The sequence below is a fragment of the Alternaria burnsii genome, assembly GCF_013036055.1.
Source record: "Alternaria burnsii strain CBS107.38 chromosome Unknown 698, whole genome shotgun sequence".
In the NCBI taxonomy this organism is placed as follows: Eukaryota; Fungi; Ascomycota; class Dothideomycetes; order Pleosporales; family Pleosporaceae; genus Alternaria; species Alternaria burnsii.
In genome coordinates, this window is record NW_024066111.1 from 144,599 (window position 1) to 159,769 (window position 15,171).

The 15,171-nt window shown below is 52.6% G+C and overlaps 9 protein-coding genes across 9 annotated transcripts; 3 read left to right on the forward strand and 6 right to left on the reverse strand.

The window, feature by feature from the left end:
* Positions 1-76: 76 nt before the first annotated feature.
* On the reverse strand, positions 77-1,717 carry GT037_004196 (uncharacterized protein; the record flags this gene model as incomplete). Its single annotated transcript, XM_038929243.1, has 3 exons — positions 77-1,474; positions 1,529-1,581; positions 1,639-1,717. The coding sequence occupies 3 exons, from the start codon at positions 1,715-1,717 to the stop codon at positions 77-79; spliced, it is 1,530 nt and encodes a 509-aa protein (XP_038787515.1).
* A 565-nt stretch (positions 1,718-2,282) lies between these two features.
* On the reverse strand, positions 2,283-3,140 carry GT037_004197 (cell division control protein 42 precursor; the record flags this gene model as incomplete). The annotated part of the gene is made up of 6 exons (XM_038929244.1): positions 2,283-2,349; positions 2,399-2,631; positions 2,681-2,861; positions 2,913-2,971; positions 3,021-3,053; positions 3,111-3,140. The coding sequence occupies 6 exons, from the start codon at positions 3,138-3,140 to the stop codon at positions 2,283-2,285; spliced, it is 603 nt and encodes a 200-aa protein (XP_038787516.1).
* A 921-nt stretch (positions 3,141-4,061) lies between these two features.
* On the reverse strand, positions 4,062-4,996 carry GT037_004198 (uncharacterized protein; the record flags this gene model as incomplete). The annotated part of the gene is made up of 3 exons (XM_038929245.1): positions 4,062-4,293; positions 4,343-4,625; positions 4,675-4,996. The coding sequence occupies 3 exons, from the start codon at positions 4,994-4,996 to the stop codon at positions 4,062-4,064; spliced, it is 837 nt and encodes a 278-aa protein (XP_038787517.1).
* A 205-nt stretch (positions 4,997-5,201) lies between these two features.
* GT037_004199 (uncharacterized protein) lies at positions 5,202-6,973 on the forward strand (the record flags this gene model as incomplete). Its single annotated transcript, XM_038929246.1, has 3 exons — positions 5,202-5,559; positions 5,609-6,731; positions 6,811-6,973. 3 exons carry the CDS (start codon positions 5,202-5,204, stop codon positions 6,971-6,973), a joined length of 1,644 nt encoding a protein of 547 aa, XP_038787518.1.
* Positions 6,974-6,990: 17 nt separating this feature from the next.
* GT037_004200 (surf-family protein shy1) lies at positions 6,991-8,111 on the reverse strand (the record flags this gene model as incomplete). Its single annotated transcript, XM_038929247.1, has 3 exons — positions 6,991-7,093; positions 7,148-7,253; positions 7,310-8,111. The coding sequence occupies 3 exons, from the start codon at positions 8,109-8,111 to the stop codon at positions 6,991-6,993; spliced, it is 1,011 nt and encodes a 336-aa protein (XP_038787519.1).
* A 232-nt stretch (positions 8,112-8,343) lies between these two features.
* Positions 8,344-9,182, forward strand: GT037_004201 (uncharacterized protein; the record flags this gene model as incomplete). Its single annotated transcript, XM_038929248.1, has 3 exons — positions 8,344-8,505; positions 8,558-8,658; positions 8,762-9,182. 3 exons carry the CDS (start codon positions 8,344-8,346, stop codon positions 9,180-9,182), a joined length of 684 nt encoding a protein of 227 aa, XP_038787520.1.
* Positions 9,183-9,396: 214 nt separating this feature from the next.
* Positions 9,397-9,952, reverse strand: GT037_004202 (dna-binding tfar19-related protein; the record flags this gene model as incomplete). The annotated part of the gene is made up of 3 exons (XM_038929249.1): positions 9,397-9,686; positions 9,776-9,786; positions 9,840-9,952. The coding sequence occupies 3 exons, from the start codon at positions 9,950-9,952 to the stop codon at positions 9,397-9,399; spliced, it is 414 nt and encodes a 137-aa protein (XP_038787521.1).
* A 487-nt stretch (positions 9,953-10,439) lies between these two features.
* On the forward strand, positions 10,440-12,906 carry GT037_004203 (uncharacterized protein; the record flags this gene model as incomplete). Its single annotated transcript, XM_038929250.1, has 3 exons — positions 10,440-11,016; positions 11,066-11,477; positions 11,541-12,906. The coding sequence occupies 3 exons, from the start codon at positions 10,440-10,442 to the stop codon at positions 12,904-12,906; spliced, it is 2,355 nt and encodes a 784-aa protein (XP_038787522.1).
* Positions 12,907-13,093: 187 nt separating this feature from the next.
* Positions 13,094-15,048, reverse strand: GT037_004204 (uncharacterized protein; the record flags this gene model as incomplete). The annotated part of the gene is made up of 4 exons (XM_038929251.1): positions 13,094-14,086; positions 14,140-14,495; positions 14,548-14,590; positions 14,644-15,048. The coding sequence occupies 4 exons, from the start codon at positions 15,046-15,048 to the stop codon at positions 13,094-13,096; spliced, it is 1,797 nt and encodes a 598-aa protein (XP_038787523.1).
* Positions 15,049-15,171: the final 123 nt, after the last annotated feature.

Consider the following 15,171-nt stretch of genomic DNA (forward strand, 5'->3'; position numbering starts at 1 on the left):
GTTGCCCACCAACGTCCAGACCTTTCCCAAGTGTGAAACCCACAACAACAACAACAACAACAACAACAACAGCCCATCAATCCCTCTTATCGTTATCTTCTGGCCTAGGCTCCGTACTCAACTGATTCCCATTATAAAACTGCTGTGGCTCTCTCCCACGCTGATCAGCCAGCGTCCTCACTCTCATGGTGTTTCCAGTGCCTGTGCCGGCTGAAGGCGGTTGCGGTTGTGGTTGCGGTTGCAGTTGATCGAGGATAGGATCATGCGTAGGTTCCTGGGTAGGTCTACTACCCACTGTTCTCCCACCAGCACCATTACTACTACCGGCACCGGCACCACCACTCCCACCCTCTTGTTGCGCCCCAAAGCCCATGACGGAACCAATCGTACTCCCCACCAACCCCACCGTACTCGACAAGAGACCAAATGCCCCACCCACAATCCCCGTCGCAGCCCCCGTTAACCCACCACCACCACCGCCAGAATACGCATCCGTATACCCCTTGACAGGAACCAGCACCAACGTCGCACTAGGCGCTAAATCAATCTCACCCAGCTCGACACTCTCGTCGCCAGCAGAGAGCTCGCGACTCGGCGCTGGAGCGAGGATATGGCGGAAAAAGTACGGGGGCAGTTTATTATTATGACCACCGCTAAGATTCTCGTCGTCTTGAGCCATTTTGCTAAATTCGGCGTCGATCCAAGAGCGGACGGTGGATTGTAGCGTAGCGGTGCGGGGGAATGTGGAGCGGATGGTACGGCCATCGAAGAGGCGGACGTTGAGGGCGACGGTTGCCGAATTCGAGCCTCGTGATGACGAGGATTTTATCGCTGTGGCTGGCGGCGACGACGGTGACATTGCATGGGAGGCTTGTGTCGCGTTTCTGTTCTTTTCCTTCTCGCGCTCTGCTTTGCGTAACGAGGCTTCTACTTTGCGCGCTGCTTTGTCGGCTTCGATTCGTGCTTTGATTCGGGCGAGTTCTTCGGCGTCTTCTCTCTTCTTCTTTCGTAGCGCGTCGCGGGCTTCCTGTTGAGCTTTGCTCGCGGATGCAGATGGAGCTGTGGGGTTCGGTTCTGGAGCTCTTTGCTTGCCTTTTGCTTTGGTCGACGACGGTGTGGGGGCTGGTACTGGTGCAGAGCGTGTAGCTATCGAGGGTACGGATGGGCCATAGAGATCGTCCTCCGCTTCTGCGTTTGTTGGGTTATCGCTCGGTTCCTGTGTGCTTGTGGGTGGTAGTGAGGACGATGCCGCGCTGGAGCCTGGTATCGGATTCGCTCCCAGTACCTGTCTTATCGAATTGATGAAGTCTTCCTTTGTCGCATCGCTCTTGAGTTGAACTTGTAGCTGCCCATTCTGGATGACGACGAAAGTTGGCACACTCGAAATGTCGGAGAAGGCAGCCAGAAAGCCTGCTTCGGTGGAGCCTGCCTCAAGTCGCAGGACGACGGCTTTTTGGGCGAGCAGATTCGATAGCTACATATTGAATCTTAGCGCATGCCTCGGGCGGGATTCCAAAGAGCTGCGTACCCATCCACTCTTCAGCCACTCTTCTTCCCACTCGTTGCTCGTTGCACCATCATCTATGCAGTTTATCAGTCGTGTCTCTCTCCACATTCCGACAAAGCACCTCGACGTACCTCGTACAAAGCAGGCAACGAGCTTCTGTTCCTGAATTGCAACCGTAATTCCGCTCTGCAAGGTGCCTTGGTGGAACATGGCTGTGGGTGGTTGTGCAGGGTGGGTGGGCCGAGTGGTGATTGTTCGCGGGGTGAAGCTTGGGGACGCGTTGGAGCTAGGATGGTGCCTGAAGCTCCATCTCCGCACTACCGCGGGGAATTAATCTACTTCTGCGGGTAGCACCCGAGGCCAAATGGGGCACGAGCATCATGGCCAGCTCCATTCACGTCTGATGCGCGCTGGGTGTGGGCCTCGGAAAGGGAAAAGATGCAATAAACAGTTCTATCGGTAATGCTAATCCTGTGATTCCTCCACGCCGAAGAAGAGTAATGTCGCAATAAACCAATGCTAGACTCGCCCCATATCCAACCGCACCAAGCCAGAAGATACTGCAGTGCATATGTTATTCCATGTAGATGGTGCGTATGCTGTATGCATCTTCTGCTCGCCTGTGACCTGGGAAGACGCCACATTCATTCCGCTATTCGTGCTGGCTTCCCATTGATGCCGTCCTCATACCATGTCCCAGATTAACTCGCATATTCAAGCTTTTGGTCCTTCCTCGATTACACCAAAACTTTGTCTCATATTCAGTCCTCTCTGCTTATAGGATAGTGCACTTCTTCTTGTTCTTCGTCGCCGACTGCTGAGGACGGGGGCTCAGGACAGCGCTGGGTAGTGTTAGCGCAGACATACAATGGGGCTTTTCTCGCCACATACCGAATCGCTTCATCAAAGACACTCTTCAGGTTGCGCTGTGTGAGCGCAGAGCACTCTAGGTACTTTTGTGCCTTGATCTCCTTTGCGACCATGACGGCCTGCTCGTATTGGATGGGCGCCATCTTCTTCTGCCTCAACGACTCCTTGGTCGCCTCGTCGTCCCTCAGATCGAGTTTTGTGCCGACGAGGATGATGGGCACGCCGGGCGCGTGGTGGTCGATCTCGGGGTACCACTGGTCTCTGGTCAGCGCGTGCCAAACACTCTTCCGTGGCTTGTCTTACCTTTGCTTTGACGTTGTCAAACGACGGGGGGCTGACAATGGAGAAGCAGATGAGGAACACGTCCGTCTGGGGGTACGAGAGCGGCCGCAGTCGGTCGTAGTCCTCTTGTCCGGCAGTATCCCACAGTCCCAAGCTTATTGGCTTTCCATCTACCATGACATTTGCGGAGTAGTTGTCGAAGCTGGGCCTGTTAGCTCAAGCTGGGGGACGCGAAGAGGGGAGGGAGACGCACACGGTAGGAATGTACTCTCCTGGGAAGGCGTTGGTCGTGTACGAGATGAGCAGACATGTCTGCGAGGTTAGCAGGTACGGACGCGGCCGTGGGAACGCGGTGTCTTACTTTGCCTACAGCACCGTCGCCGGTGACGACGCACTGGTGAACGGGTTAGCTTCCAAGTCGAGATGAGAGTACTCAGTCGCAGTCGCGCACCTTTAGGGATTGGGTCGCAGGAGCAGCCATGGTGCGATGTGTGTCGTCGGATTAGGGTGGCTTTGGGGGACCCTGTTCGGCTTCAGGATGGGGCTTCGGGGCAGCGTGAAGCGATTCGCCGAATGTTGAGACCCTGCACGGTGATGGAGTCAGACGCAGAACAGAATGCAGTGAGGTGGCGCTGGCGAGGTGAAGGACGCACCGTGGAGACTGCTCAACAACTTCCGGGTAGCTTCTGTGAAGGCGCGGGAGCTATCTGCAGCGTAGGGGGGCGTTTTATCGCTTGGCAGGCGGCGGGTCAAGAAGCGAGCTCGAAAGCTGGATGATATGCAGCATGCGCGAGTCGACACAGCGCGGGCCACTGGGTCTGGCGGGGTCTGAGTCGCGGATTTTAGATGAGTGCAGCGTGGGTGAGGTCGTCGAGATGATGATGATGATGATGATGATGATGATGGTGATGGGAAGAGACAGACATCCGTCAGTCAAGTAGCTTCGCTAGCCATCTGCCAGCAGGCGCGTACCGTCTTGAAACCAATTTGCAACACGCTTCTACCACGCCTGATAGGTACGGTGCACGGGTGGAACCATTTGCTGCCGCTCTAACAAGCCTCAAGTCAAGAACCCTCGGGACCAACGATATCTGGTGCCTGTCCGTGTCACGTCGCATAGCCCGGCGCCCCTCTGCGAATCGCGTCTGTCCAGACAGACACTGTAAATGTTTGGCAACCGCGTCTATCGTGCCGTCGCATCATGCAGACGACTAATGATTATTCGCTGCCTTCTAGCGTCGTGATTCGCCTGTAGCTGCATAATTCTGCTCGCCAGTGAGACCGTGCGGCCATGTGATTAGCCGTGCTAACTCCAACAACACGTGAATCCTACTTGATTATTTGATTAACTACACGCTAAATCGGGTATCTTTGTCGCTCTCTTCCAACGTCTTTTGTACCATCAATAGAAAAGGAACAATCCGTCGCCACCTTGCTTATCTTCCCCAACAAGCTCTTTCCTCAGAAGTAGCTTGATCACAGCCTCGTGCAAGTCTTTCATGTCAAGAATCCCGCGTTTCTTCTGGTCAATGTAGGAAACGTCAATCACGACTCGTTTCAGGTTTGCCGTTGATAGCGCTCCGTCTTCGAGAAGTGCGATCAACCGATCAGGTGTACCGACTCCATAATCGATTCTGCATCGCAATCAGCGTTGATAACCAGGTCGCAAGACGCACAACTTACTTGGTTTTCTTCAAATGCGCTACCTGATCTGGAAGCTTTAGATGCTTCGCAAACAATTTAGCGACATTAGGATTCTTGATACCCTGTTTAGGCAGACCAGACTTGAGGGATCGGCACACATCTGCGGCTCGGATCCCAGAAACGGTGACCACGAGCGTGTGCGGAGCTCCGGGTGGCTTGGATGGTGTCGGCTCCAATGTACTGGACTGCTTGTTGAGAAAAGCAGATAGATTGTCCGTAGTTCGTGGCTCGGTCCAGCTGGTACCATCTTGCACGGTCCGAGCTATTTGACGTCAGCATTTGCAACACGTCTAGGACAAGCTCAGGCTTACCAGATATGAATTTGTCTTCGAGCTCCACACTGCTCAACTCCTTGCCGTAGAGTCGTGTTCGCGCGTTGACATAGTCGGCAAGGAGCTGACCATCCATGCGCTCAAAAGAGTGATTGACCCCCAACGTCTGATCCAGATCATCTTCGTCAATCTCCTTCGCCTTCTGCTTCTTCTTCTCTTTCCGCTTCGCCTTCTTGGCTGCCTTCTTGCTGTCCTTGCTTGCTTCAGGCTCGGCTTCTCTTTTCCTTTTCTTCGACGAAGCGTCAACGTCAAACTGAGCCTCAATCAGGGGGACGCCTCCTTCTGAATCAGAGTCCGACATGGTGTGACTAGTGTTTTGTGTGAAGGAGAAAGGGCCACATGAGTTCGCGACAAAAAAAGTAGCAGAAAGTAGAAGGTTATCGATAAGCGCTAGCTTAGCTGATTCGCGTTAGTCTGGCTGCATGCTGGGGAAGTTCGCGTCCAGCGACGCGTTTCCCTGACGTCTATCAACACATCCACTGCGCTCTTCGGATGTGTATCTCGTAATGGCCGAGTCTGCGCGCAAAAGGCAGCGTCTCCCCCCAGAGCGTGACTTTCAGCAAACACCTACCAGCAATGCGTCTCTCCAACCCACAACGCCGTTCCGCCGTGCCATAAGTTCGGGCCCCACTCCAGGAAGCAAAAGGACGCCCATTGCTCGCACACCAGGAACGGGCGTGACTCCTCGGGGCGGTCCAGCAACCCGTCCTCTGCCGTCGCGAAGGATTGCGCCAACTACCCCTCATGCGATAAGAGCGCTGAGAGAGCGAGCCAATGCGGCGAGGACACCAGGGAACAACCGCAGACGAAGCGGGCGCATACAACGGGAGACGCCGCGGGATATACTGCGCGATCTTAGCAGAGGTATTGTCCTTGATGATGCTATATCTGATATCGCTAACTGTTCATGCAGCGCTGGCTCGTGATACTCGTCCAGTCGAACCCTCTCCACAGGCCCTGCCTCAACGGACACGCCATTCAGCCCTCGATCTTCCAGACGTTGAGGATGGTCCAAACATGCCTGCGCCCCGGCTTTCCATGCCCCTCGAGAACATGTATGACGACGACGATAGTTTCCACAGTGCCCCGCCGCGGCAGTCTCTACTACCTGACCTACCGGACGATGTGGATGGCGGGACTGTACAATCGCTCGAGTTTGGACGACGAGCCATCAGCGAGGATCCACGGTTCATGTTTGGGGGAAGGCAGAGCGAGCGATTCGGGGATCTGAGCGAACTAGGGGCGGTGGAAGAGGAGTTCGAGGTCGACGGTACCTTCATCAACAGACGTGCAGATGGGCTCTTCGACCCCGCCATCGACGACGCACTGGACGGAGATGAAACAACAATACAGGCATTGACCGGTCGAAGAGATGGACGGGGAAGCGACGTAAATTTGGGCGTGTTTGGCGATGGAGAGGATGATACAGAAGAGCCTACTTTTCGCTTCATGATCCCTGAGCGTATGCGCGTACCAGCTCAAGAAGGTGCACATACAATACAGGATGAGCAGGACGAGGACGAGCAAGAATTAGATGGAGAACCTCTGGGGCTGCCGGATGACTACGACTCACTCAGCGGCGACGACCAGAACGAGGTCACTGCTGCTCTGAACGGCGAAGATCCGACAGAAACCAATGGCATGCTAGGTTGGGAGTCAGATCCGCCTGCAGATGACGACGCCGAACTAGCCGCCTATCGAGAAGAAGCATCAGCCATTGATCGAAGTCTGCAGACCAAGTCACCCGAGCGAGCGGCTGCTGTTGAGCTGAAGGGTGTTCGCAAACCCAAGGAATACATGGTTTCTGAACACGGCATCGGCTTCCCCTCGTTTCCCGCTGCGCCTGTCAAGAAGCTCGCTTTGAGCTTCATGAAGTCGCAAGGAGGCAAGGCTCAGCTTAACAAAGAGACACTTGACGCGCTTGTGCACACAACCAACGACTTCTTTGCGCAGATCAGCATGGATCTCGCAGCGTATGCGCAGCATGGTGGGCGAAAGATGATTGAAGAAAGCGACGTCATCGCGCTCATGAAGAGGTATGTTACACTACACTTCTATACATAACATGCAGATCCATAACATCCATATTTGGTCGGTCCGCTGACTTTTAGACAGGACCCGTAAGACCACCAATAATAGTACATCTTTTTCTCTGGCGCAGAAGATGCTTCCCAGAGAGCTACTTCAGCAGCTGCGTATGGAGCCTCCAGTAAAGCTGAAGGGACAGAAACGGAAACGCCTAAATCCTATCCGTGAGGAAGTTGAAGATGACGACTGAAGAGGCATGACAATGTCTCATGACCAATCGACACTGTGTCGTACCCGCCGTTGGGTCCCCGACATTGGCTTCTTGACAACCATCCAGAACATGACCGAGGTTGCGAGACTGAGCGCATACCTAGGCGGAGTTAGGTGGTTGCTTGTATGGAGAGAGCGAGACGGTGACACTTACCATGTGAAGATGTACTGGGTGTGGTTGTTCCGTAGGTTCACGGTGGGCGCCCTACCAATCGGTACGCCCTTGGGTTCACGTTCATAATTAGTGAGCAAATCAGGCGCTGTGTTATAGTTAGATACCCCCAATTGCATCAATCAGACAGGAAAGAGTACTCACTCATCGTCTCCTCGACCCATACAGCCTGACTCCCACTATGCTGCGCCATCTCCTCGACACTAGGGAAAAACCACTTCCCCTTCTCCGGCTCATTCTTCGGCGTAAACATGTTTCCCTTGGGCGGTATCCTCAACAGCCCCTCAATTGTGACCTCGCCCTCAGGCAGCGCCCCATTCTTCTTGCGGAACCACTGCGGCGCAGCCTCCTTCTTAATCCACCCCCTACACGCCAATATCTTGTGCACATTGCCCCTCGCATCCCGCCGTTCCAGCGGCGTAACAACCGTGTACCCCTCCTCGCCATCCAACATGCGCGGTCCAATCAACATCTCCTGATCATGTCTCAACACCCCCTTCGCATAGACGCGGCGATAATCAAAATCCTGAATCGCAGCCGGATCGATGCGCAGCGGGAGTTCCAAGGGCGGAAACGTCAATCTATCCTCGAAGCGCGCGACGAGTTCGGTTTTCCAGCCGAGGCGCTGCACCTGCCAGCACCCTAGTATGAAGGCTGTGATGGGGATGATGGCCAGGATGATGAGGCCCGGGCCGTGCTGTTTGCCTACGCGCGCCATCTTTGCCGGCCGGTCGAGGATCGAGACGAAATTCGGGTCTAGGCCCGGACCGCCGCCTACGCTGCGTTTGGGCGGCCCGTGGGGGAAGAGGATGCGTGTGCGCAGGCATTGGGGACGGGTGGTGGGTGATGATGGGCTGCGGCGGGCGGGCGTGGTGCGCAGGAACGACGACGTGGGTTGGGAGTAGTAGCGCCGGAAGAGGTTCATGAATGGATTTGGTTTCGACATGTTGGGCGGCTTCGAGGACAGGCGTTGGCGCTCTTGTGCCCTTGCCCTGCGGAAGTCGGGAATCGTTTTAGTTGTATGTTCGGATATCTGAGCTTCGATGTTGCTAGACCTCCATGCGGTATAGTCCCCGCTTCTTAGCCCGAGATGCTCTGGGGATGGTGTTGGACTGTCATTGATCAACTGCTTTTACACCACTGCATTACCACTTCGACGTCTGCGGGGCTGTGGAATCATGGCGGATGTACAGGAATTACCGACGGATCGAGCGGAAGTTGCTGCGAGGCGGGATAAAGACGGTTTGCTTGATCTTTTGGATGCGAAGCTTGAGCACTATCTGCATACGCTGCATGAATATCAAGAGGCCATGCAGCAGCTCTCCAAAGAGCTGTCTTCGGTGAGCGTTCCTCCATCTTGTTCTACAGAGAGTTTTGTATTGATGAAAAAAGGGTTACATGTCACTAGCTCAGGCAAACTTCCACAATTCCTCATCTGCGATCCGGTATGGACAGGACTGCTATGACGAACGTATGCAGGCTTTACGGAAGGTGTGAGTGTTTTTCTTTCTACTGAGAGGCTTTTCCATCCAAGAGTTGTATTCTTTCCGCGCCACAAGTTACACATACCCTAGATATTGTTTTAACACAATCCAGCCACATCGCTGAACATGGAAGCGCCAAAAGTGATCAGCCCTACTTCTCCGTCTACTCACCATTCGCCACTACCCAGCACTCTGATCCCGACAACACTTCAAACTCAACAGAGCAGGCAAACGAAGCTCAAGGATCCGACCTGCCCAAGGCCAAGGGAGATGACGCAAAATCCACTCCGGACCCAAACTCACAATCTTCTCAAAGCTCGGAGAAAGCAAAAGAGGAGTCCAGTTCTACAGAAAAGCCCACAGACCCACTAAGATGGTTTGGTATCCTCGTCCCACCTGCTCTACGCACTGCGCAATCGACATTCGTAAGCGCCGTTGAGGGCCCAATCCCGCAACTTGTTACTATCTTGAGGGACCTACGGACGCAGGAGATCGAGATAGGAAGGATAAGGAAGCAGATTAAGAAGACATAATGTGTCGTGCAGCTCCAGAAGAACAAGGCTGAAAGCCCAAAGCAAGCACTCGTATTTCAACTCTGGAACCCTAATTCCGATGTTTGGGAACTAATGCCAGCACCATACCAATCTGTACTTTCACAATCACGAACCTCATCATGTGACACTCCCAAAACGCCATCCAATGCAACATGTAACCACCCATAACCCTTCTCCTCCTTCCAACCTTTTTTCAAACATCCTTCATGAGTTCTTCCAACTCATCGTCGTCGTCCCAGTTTCCTCCTCTCCTGTTGACGACAATCTTCTGCTCATCCTTCTCCTGCTGCTCTGCTACCGCCCCCAGAATCTCCTTGAGCTGCTCTTCCGTCACCTTTTGTCGTAATTGGCCGGTGCGCGCAAGCATTATGAGGCGGTTTTCGATGTCGGTTGCGCGCGATTCTTTGACAAGGCGGATGCGGCCTAGGCGGTCGGCTGCTTCTGGGAGGAGGATTTGTGAGAGGATGGAGGAGCGTTGGTCGGCTGGCATGTAGGGTTAGTAGCTGGTGGTGGGGGTGGGAGGGGTATGTAGAGAAAGGAGTATGCGCCTGGGGGTACTTCTGAAGACATACCCTCTTTTTGCCTGCGAAATTCTCTTAGTAAACAAGTTCAATCATTTCGCCTTGGTATATTTACTTTCGCGAATCTTGCTCTGAGCCCTCGCCGCCTTGTCCTCCGCCGCTCCCGCCTTGTTGCTGTAACTGCTGCAGGCGCGCGCGTCTGATTTGCTCGAGATCTTCGTCGGACATGTTGTCGTTATGTAGAGATTGCGTGCTCTTTACGCGATATTCTGGTATGGAGAGTAGGTCTGCGGCGCAAGTACTGGTCGAGGAAAAGTGTGTTTATGCGGGGAAGTTCGGGGGTCTCTGCTGCAAGGGCACGGATCATCTCCATCTTCGTCCTTCCGTCGCGAAGGTAAAGCGCAATAGATACACCCAAAGACTTTCCGAGAATTGACTGACTACCTGCGCAAGCCGAAGAAATCATCCACTCGGTCATAAGATAATTACCAGCGAGTGAACTCGCCAAAGGTCGTTTCAACATCTATCTTACGACTTCCCTCTGTTGGGTTGCATTGTCGTGAGGCTATTGATAGGTGGTAAGGCATACTTGGAGGATGTGGCTGAGTTACTGCCCCGCGTGATTGTCCAAGCATCACTGTGTAGCCTTCCATGACCATTAGGACCGCTTCTTTACTTCCTCTGGCCGATTCAAACTCCCTTGTCGCACATTGCGATGTCGGATGACACTTCATTTAGATTAGCAAACCTACGTGTCCCCTCGAAGACCAAAGAGCTATCCTACGCACTCAACTACTACATTTCCGAGACCAAAGACGTTATTCGAAAGCCTATTTATCTCGGCCTTGCTTCTGCTACCAACGCGCTGGAGGCTTGCACCACCAACCGATTGTTACGTGACGTAGGGCGCTCCTCAGCTCCCAGCATATGTCCAGAAGGCAATGTTAGACTGCACGAACTATGCAAAGCCTGTGCATTGTTCGCCCAACGTTCAGTAGCATTGAACTGGCTTGATCGTTCCAACCCTCGTACAGCCTGGCCCCCACGAGGACGTTACCAACTCTGTACTGTAGCTCATTTACGACGGTTGAATGGACACTGTCATCTCTGCACAATCTGCTACTTCCTTGTTGTGAAATCATCTTGGACGCCTGGAGATCTCTACAACAATTGGATCTATCTCGAAATTCTGCCTTGGCGGCAGCACTGGCAAGACAGTTCGATTGTCCTCAATGCGTCGCTATATCCAAGCCGGGGGATTGTAGGACAATTCAGCCTAAGTCTGCTCGCAGGTATGTGAGATCACGAAAGTGAGCAAGCAAGCAACTGACTCTTGCTTAGACAATGAAGCTGGAAATTATGCAGATGCGCTGGCAAGGGCATCTCATGTTCCAATCTGGTCAAATGATAACATTGAACGCGTGCGAGAATGGCTCAAGAGTTGCTTGGAAACCCACGGCGCATGTCGGACACCCAATAACGAAGCATTATCACCTCTGAAAAGACCCAGTAGGATTCTTGCAGTTAACGACGATAGGGTGAGGCTTATTTGCAATTGGTCTGAATCCAGCGATTCCAAGTACCTTGCGTTGAGCCATATGTGGGGTACCGATCCCAAACAGCAGCTGCAACTAGTCTTGTCCCGCCTTGAGGAGTTTCAGGAAAATATACCTTGGACGGAACTCCCTTTCATCTTCAAAGAGGCAATCAGAATAGCCCGACAGGTTGGGTACGATCACATTTGGATCGACTCGTAGGTGTTGTACAACATTTTATTTCTTGGCAAATGTGCTGACCACTTGAACGCTTGGTTTAGTCTTTGTATCATTCAAGACTCGGCGAGTGACTGGGCAGCCGAAGCTGGTAAGATGGCTCACGTTTACGGGCATGCGGACTGCACCATCGCTTATCTTTTACCCCCACAAGACGTGCTTACCAAACCACGACAAGACCCGATGGTCTGGACTCCTTGCATGCTTCGTCATCCCAGTGTTGCATCGAGAGGTATGTATGTTTGTGCTAAAAGGGATGATTGGAACAGTGATTCGGTTAGGACAGAATTTGGTATCGATTGGCTCTCACCAAAGGACTGGCCACTATTTACACGAGCCTGGGCATGCCAGGAGTATCTACTTAGTCCTCGCATATTGTTTGCAGGCCACCGAAACCTCATGTGGGAGTGCTCAGAATTACTTTCTGATGAGCTTCTGGGCCCGATGGATGAAATTACTGGAACCACAGCCTCAAAAACACACTTCTCTGCTGTCAAATCAGTCACACTCCCAGTAACGAACATGACTGAACAGCTGGAATTCGTGCAAAATTGGGGGATGCTTGTCCATCATTACCGCGCAGGCGTGTTGACACAGCCTAAGGACCGTATTATGGCTTTCGCTGGGATTGCACAAGCTGTTCGTGATAGCAGTGGAATGACGTACTTGGCGGGATCCTGGGCGCAGATGTTCCCATTATCCTTTGCCTGGAGCGTCGCTGCTAGATCTGACAACACCACGATGCCAGAATTGGAACCAGTTGTCGAACCGGTGCCTTCTTGGTCATGGTTCTCGGTTCCGATACCCTCACCTGACAAACTTACGTTTCAAGTTGTCGACGAACTGTTAAGAGGATTACATTATGGGGAAGCTGGGAGGATCGAACCGATATATCAAGCCACCCTGATTTCATTCGAGGACCGGTCGCAACAAGACTATACCGATGCCTCAACGACCAAAGGCTTCCACAATTTCACAGGAATGACCCTAAATCTTGCCATCAGGACTTGGACTGGCTTTCTGAAGGACTCCCCGGCCCCCGATTCACGATACGGACTGTCGATGAAATGCCAGTTGGAAAAACTCATGGGAATGCACTATGGTTATCTTCAGTGTGATTTTGACCATCCCGACACAGTGCACAATCCCTTCAACATGGTAATGACTTTTGGGCTTCTCATGCAAATTCGCACAGGGAAACTTCCAGGGCGGGGCGCCCTTGTGCGTGAACCATTCTTGGTAGGGTTGATAATGCAACCAGAGCCCAGTCGCAAAGCTTACAAGCGCATCGGTCTATGGAGGCTATACCTACAACCACATCTATGGAATTGGGATGCGGAGAAATTCAACTCGGCCTCGATTTTTGATCAACTCGAAGGTGTTCGTTCAGAGCACATCAGGCTAGTCTGATAAGAAGGGTCAGCTTAATGCGTGCTGTGCGCAGGTACAGTTCAATAGGCGCTGGTGTGTAATTACACAATCATTAGTGTGAATTTGCTTTATGATAGAACTCGCCGTGCTACCGAAGGTTGCAGGGTTCTCAGATACGACCTTTACGTCTAACTATCCATTTCCACGCTCACGCTCACGTCCACCTCTAACCAGCCGCGAATTTACTAGTACTCCTCAACTTCTCGCCAAACCTCCACAGCATAAACGGAGCCGGAACACCCAATGCCAACGCAATAAACCCCAGGACACTATTCCCCCATCCAAAATCCAACTTATTATACATAGCCGGCGCAAACAACGGAAACCCAAATCCAGCCAACGACCTAAGCACCGTCGCCGCCGCAATAGCACTCGCCGCATACCTCGTATAGCTATCCACAAGATACGTCTGAATACACTGAAACCCTATAATTACACCAGCGCAAAAGATAGCAGCACCGATATTAGGCATGATCCAATGGACCTGAGCCTGTGCACTCCAGCCATACCAGAAGAGGCCAATAGGAACGAGCAGCGATGCAGGAACCATGATAGGAACACGGAATTCAGGTTTACCGACGCCGTTGTTGCGCTTCTTGAGGCGGCGGTAGAGAGCGTCGTTGAGCGGAGCGGTGATTTGCGTGCCGAGGAAGAAACCGACGCCCATTGAGATGAAGTTTAGCGAACCGATGCCCGTAGACATGCCGTAGCGCGTAACCCATAAGCTGGGGAAGGTGGAGAGCATGAGGTACATGAGTCCGTACAGGTAAGCCATGTAGCATGCAAGCACTTGGATGATGGGTTGGGTACCGAGGAGCTTGAACGGTCTCACCATGGCGATTTTGATTGTCGTTGCAAGCGTGCGGTCGGGGCTATCGAATTCTGTGTGTAGTTCTTGGTTGCCGGTCTCCTTGCGTAGCTTGTTTCGCTTCCACTCGAGGAGCTTGGGTGCGTATGTTTCTTGGAGGAAGAAGAAGCCGAAGCATTGTACCATTGCGGTGAAGATGGTGGTGGCGTAGAAACACCATCTCCATGTTGTGTTTTGGGAAATGAAACCACCAGCAATGGGACCAATCGCAGGACCCAGCAACGGGGCTAGAGAATAGATTGAGATGGCTCGGCCACGCTGGTCTGCCAGGAAAACATCGCTAAGAACGCCCTGGGGGAAAGTCAGATTAAAGTTTCGGCATTAATTGTAGACAAGTTACTTACACCACCAATAGCCAACGGTGCAGATCCGCCTAGGCCACTGAAGAATCGGAATGCCATGAGCTGACCAGACGTTTGAGCGAATCCACAACCCAGGTTCCAAGCCAAGTAGAATAGATTGGATAGCTGTAGGACGAGAACGCGGCCGTAGATCTCAGACAAGGGGCCCAAGAATAGCGGTCCAATCGCATATGCTAGGACGAAAATGGACAGAGTGAGTTGAGCTTCGACTTCATTCGTGATACCGAAGTCAGAACTTATGCTACTCAGAGCGGGCGATATCATGGATGACGATATTGGTGAGACAAGGGTAAAGCAGGAAACAATCAGAGTCGCTGCCCATTTCCGTTTCATAGACCCTGCGCGTTGTTAGACCAATCCATATGCATCTAGTAGATCAATGTGACTTACAATTCTTCGGATTACTAGGATCATTTTCTGAATCCCACGTAACCTTGTACTTGTCAGCTGCTGTTATACCAGCCAATGGTTGTTAGGCGAACATACCAGATTCGGATCTTTGACCGACCGCGTAGACTTCTTCTTTTCCAATGGTGGTGGTGCTTCAACATCATGTTCGTATGGAATACCCCCTCGTATCTCTTCGTAAGTCGTCTCTTCCTCGTGAGTGGTATCATCTTTTGCTTCCTTCTCGTCTACGTCATCGCCACTGTCGTCATCGTCGCTACTGGCCGTGTTTGCATCTCTTCTTTCAGTCTCAGTCTTGTGCAACGAACTAGCATCAGAGTCGACGTGAATTCCTTCGCCATCTTCATGGTGGTATACGGAATGATCATCCGGAAATTGGCTGGACAGAATACGGTGTAGTGGTGCGTTGTCGGATCGCCGTGGCCGGGATCTTGATCGGCTTCTGGATGCCCTCTGAGGGCGCGATTGCCTGGGACTCTCCATGTCTATGTGAGGCTGTGATTGCCGTCCGCGAAGGCTAGAGACCGTGTCGTGTTCCGTATAGCAGATTAAGATTAGTGATACGAGAGTTGGAAACCCGAGTTTAGTCCTGTAGATCTTCCGCGT